The sequence below is a fragment of the Apium graveolens genome, chromosome 5 (genome assembly GCF_009905375.1).
Source record: "Apium graveolens cultivar Ventura chromosome 5, ASM990537v1, whole genome shotgun sequence".
In the NCBI taxonomy this organism is placed as follows: domain Eukaryota; kingdom Viridiplantae; phylum Streptophyta; class Magnoliopsida; order Apiales; family Apiaceae; genus Apium; species Apium graveolens.
The window spans coordinates 227,675,085-227,678,847 of NC_133651.1; the positions used below are offsets into that span (position 1 = coordinate 227,675,085).

At 41.0% G+C, this 3,763-nt stretch overlaps 1 protein-coding gene across 1 annotated transcript; it reads left to right on the plus strand.

The window, feature by feature from the left end:
* The first annotated feature begins 1,627 nt into the window (after positions 1 to 1,627).
* Positions 1,628 to 2,053, plus strand: LOC141660771 (uncharacterized). Its single transcript, XM_074467758.1, has one exon. It carries the CDS (start codon positions 1,628 to 1,630, stop codon positions 2,051 to 2,053), a length of 426 nt encoding a protein of 141 aa, XP_074323859.1.
* The last annotated feature ends 1,710 nt before the right edge of the window (positions 2,054 to 3,763 follow it).

Here is a 3,763-nt window from a genome sequence, read left to right on the forward strand (position 1 = left end):
CAGTTCGTGTTATCTGATTAGTGTCATCACCATTGCATGCTAATGTTAAGAACAAAAAGGCTATTGAATGAAGTACTTAATTAATTTAGAATCCCATGTTGGTGTCATATAGTATTCAACACTCCTTAATTCTTCTAGTTAATGTTCTATAGTATAATTTCTTAGTTAAGCATAGTTAAACAACTTCAATTTTTTATTCGTCTTAGCATTGGATAATAACCATACCATTGCTGCATAAGTATATTGATTAAAATTAACTTAAACCAGTCTATGTGGGAATGAACTAGAATTAATTATATATTACTTGCGATCACGTATACTTGCGTGAATATTAGCGCGTGTTCTAGCCCTAACATTTAGGAAATACTTCCTAGGCCGAGAAATCAGAGTAGTCATAGATCAACCCCTCAGGAAAATCATCCACAAGCCAGATTCATCCGGGAGACTTGTCAACTGGGCAATTCAGCTAAGACAATTTAAAATCAGGTTTGTGCCCCGAACAGCAAAAAAGCTCAAGTATTGGCAGAGTTTGTCATGAAATTCACTTTCCCCGAGTCGTCCCCCTTGACCAAGGACCTATCCATCACCGAAGATGAACCCCCACCAAAGAAGCGTGGAAATTATATGTAATATGGCTCCTTAACAGCTGAAAGATCCGAAGCCGGTATAATTTTAGTCAATCCCAAGGGTTTTACTATACAACAAGAAATCACCTTCTCCTTCAAAGCAACCAACAACCAAGCCGAATATGAAGCTCTGATATCTGGACTCCGATTAGCAAAATCCCTCAGGATAAGGAGTTAGTCATCCACAGTGACTCCTAAATCACGGTCAAACAAGCAAGTGGAGAATACGTTGCTAAGGATGAGAAGCTAGCACTATACCAAGCTATGGTAAGGAGCTTCTTGGAAGTCATCCTCGATACCACCATTTTGGAAATTAATAGAGAAGAAAATTGCAAAGCAAACGAGCTCTCCAAGTTAGTACAAAATGCCTCAGATTTAAGTACTTCGGTTTACTTCGAAGAGCTCCAAACTTCAAGCACCGAGAGGGCAGAAATCTTATGCATCAGTATCCCAGAAAACTGGATGATTCATTTCATAGCCTATTTGAAAGATGGAACTCTCCTAGAAGACAAGAACAAGACCAAGTACTTAAAGTATAAAGCTGGCCATTTCTTCTTTGAAGGTGATCAACTATACAGGAGGACCTTTTCAGCACCAACGCTGAAATGTGTAGATCCGGAGGAGACAGATTATTATCTCGGGGAGGTGCATGAAGACATTTGTTGAGATCGCTTAGCAAAAAAATCCTTGGCATACAAAGTCATCAGAAAAGGATACTATTGGCCTACAATCCACGAAGACGTAGTTGCTTATGTCAAAAATGGTAGACGATGTCAAAAGTTCAGCAACGTACCCAAATCTGAGCCCGAGCGTACCTGCATCAGTTTTGTCTCCAATCCCCTTTGCTGTCTGGGGCATAGATATCATGGGCCCTTTTCCCTGGGAAAAAGGAGATCTATGCTATGTTTTCGTAGCCACCGAATACGTGATAAAATTGGCAGAGGCAAAGGTTATGCGGACACTTAATGAACAGAATTGCATAGTTCATGGACTATATTATGATGAGGTTTGGGATCCCCATAGTCTTGGTCTCGGACAACGGACCTCAGTTCACGGGCACGGACTTCGAAGCATATCTTATAGAGCTCGGGATCAAGCACAAGAGGTCTTATGTAGCACACTTGCAGGGAAATGGGCAGGTTGAAGTGACAAATAGGACCATTCTCCGGGGGCTGGAGAAAAGGCTTGAAGAGTCCAAAAAGACCTGGCCAGAGGAGCTTCCAAAGGTGTTGTGGGAATATAGAACCACTCCCAGAATAGGAACCGGGGAAACCCCCTTCAAGCTGGCTTATGGTTCAAGGGCTAGACTCCTAGTTGAAACCGGATCCCTCTCTCACAAGGTCATTAACTTCGATGAACTATCCAATATTGAAGGCCAAAGAACCAACCAGGAACTCCTCGATGAAGTAAGAGACAGGGAAATATAGAAAATGGAAAGTGACAAAGAGAAAATAATGCACTACTTCAAGAAAAAGGCCAAGATTAGAGAATATGAAGTTGGTTATCTCATTTTTCGGGATACGGAGACCTCTGATCCAACAAATCAGGGAAATCTACAACCCAGCTGGGAGAGACCATGCAAAGTCAAGGAGGTACTATGCCCAGGGACCTACAAGCTAAGTTATCCGAATGACACTAAAGTCCCAAACACTTGGCATGGGGCTTGCCTGAGAAAGTTCTATCAGTAACCACAAGGCGCATTGTTTCTATTGCACTGGTAAAAAATACAAATCTGTACTTACTCTCCCCGAATTGTAATCAATGCAAAATTTTTAGTTGCAATATAATATAATATTTCGAGCATCCCAAGCTTAGATAAACTCATTCCTGTTCTAAATTATCTATATTATCTACACACCCAAATGCATATTCACTTTTATAATTATTATACACAAACTATGTGTACTTAGAATACTTTCTCAAATTTTCACATTCTAACCCCTTCCCGGGGAAAGGTATACAAATCATGTGTACTTAGAAAAATTTCTCAAATTTTAAATTTTAACCCCTGCCCAGGGATAGTTCACAAACAATGTGTACTTAGAAAATTTTCTCAGTTTTTAAATTTTAACCCCTGATGGGGGGGACAATTACATCAACGATGTGTACTTCGAAATTTTTCTCAATTTTTAAATTTGAACCCCTGCCCGAGGACAATTACACAAACCATGTGTACTTTAATTTTTTTTTCAATTTTTAAAATTTAACCCCTTCCCGGGGATAATTATACAAACCATGTGTACTTAGAAAATTTCCTCAATTTTATATTTTAACTCCTGCCCAGGGACATGCCTGGGGAGAATTACACAAACCAAGTGTACTTAGAAAATTTTCTCAATTTTCAAATTTTAACCCCTGCTCGAGAATAATTACACAAACCATGTGTACTTGGGGAATTTTAACGCTTTTAATTGTCAATGCCAGCCCGAGGTACAACTATGAAAATTAAAAGCAAGATTCAAGATGAAAGTAAAAAATAAATTTGCAAGACAATACGAAAAAGAAAATACATTAAACAACTGTCTAAGGTAAACCAACCCCGGAACAAATAAAACAACCAGTATTCAAAGTTAAGAAGCCAACGGGCTTAGTTCTGAAGAAAAACAACTTAAAAAGAAATTACAAGGCACGAAGGCCATTCACTTTTCACCCGGATTCTGAGGGGAGGTAGAGGAGTCTTCTCTCGTTCATTCTCGGGAGGAGAAGGTTGGGTCCCGGAGGTACCGGCTTCAGATGCCTTAGCTTCTTCGAGAAAAAGTTCCTCGGCTAGGTAGAGCTCTAAGAACCCATCCATTGCGCTTCCCGGATTCTTAGCCAGGTAATCAAATGCTCTATCCTAGCAGAGGTTCACCTTGTGGAAGATTTTATCATTAAGCTCCTTGTAGTAAGCTGGAGTACCACGGAAGGCATTGCGCACATCCTCCTCTCGGGGCCTTGCAGCAAGCTCCCGCTTCAAGTTTACAACATCCTCTTGAAGGCTCCCAACAACCCGGGTAGCCTCCCCACGAGCCTTCACCTCCCTCAGCAAGGGCCTTGTGATCCCGTGACTCCTTGTCCTTCGCCTCCCGGTAGTCGAAAAGTAAGTTTTATGCTTGCTCAACTCCTTCATCCCGGCCTTGGCATCCGCCACCTTCTTC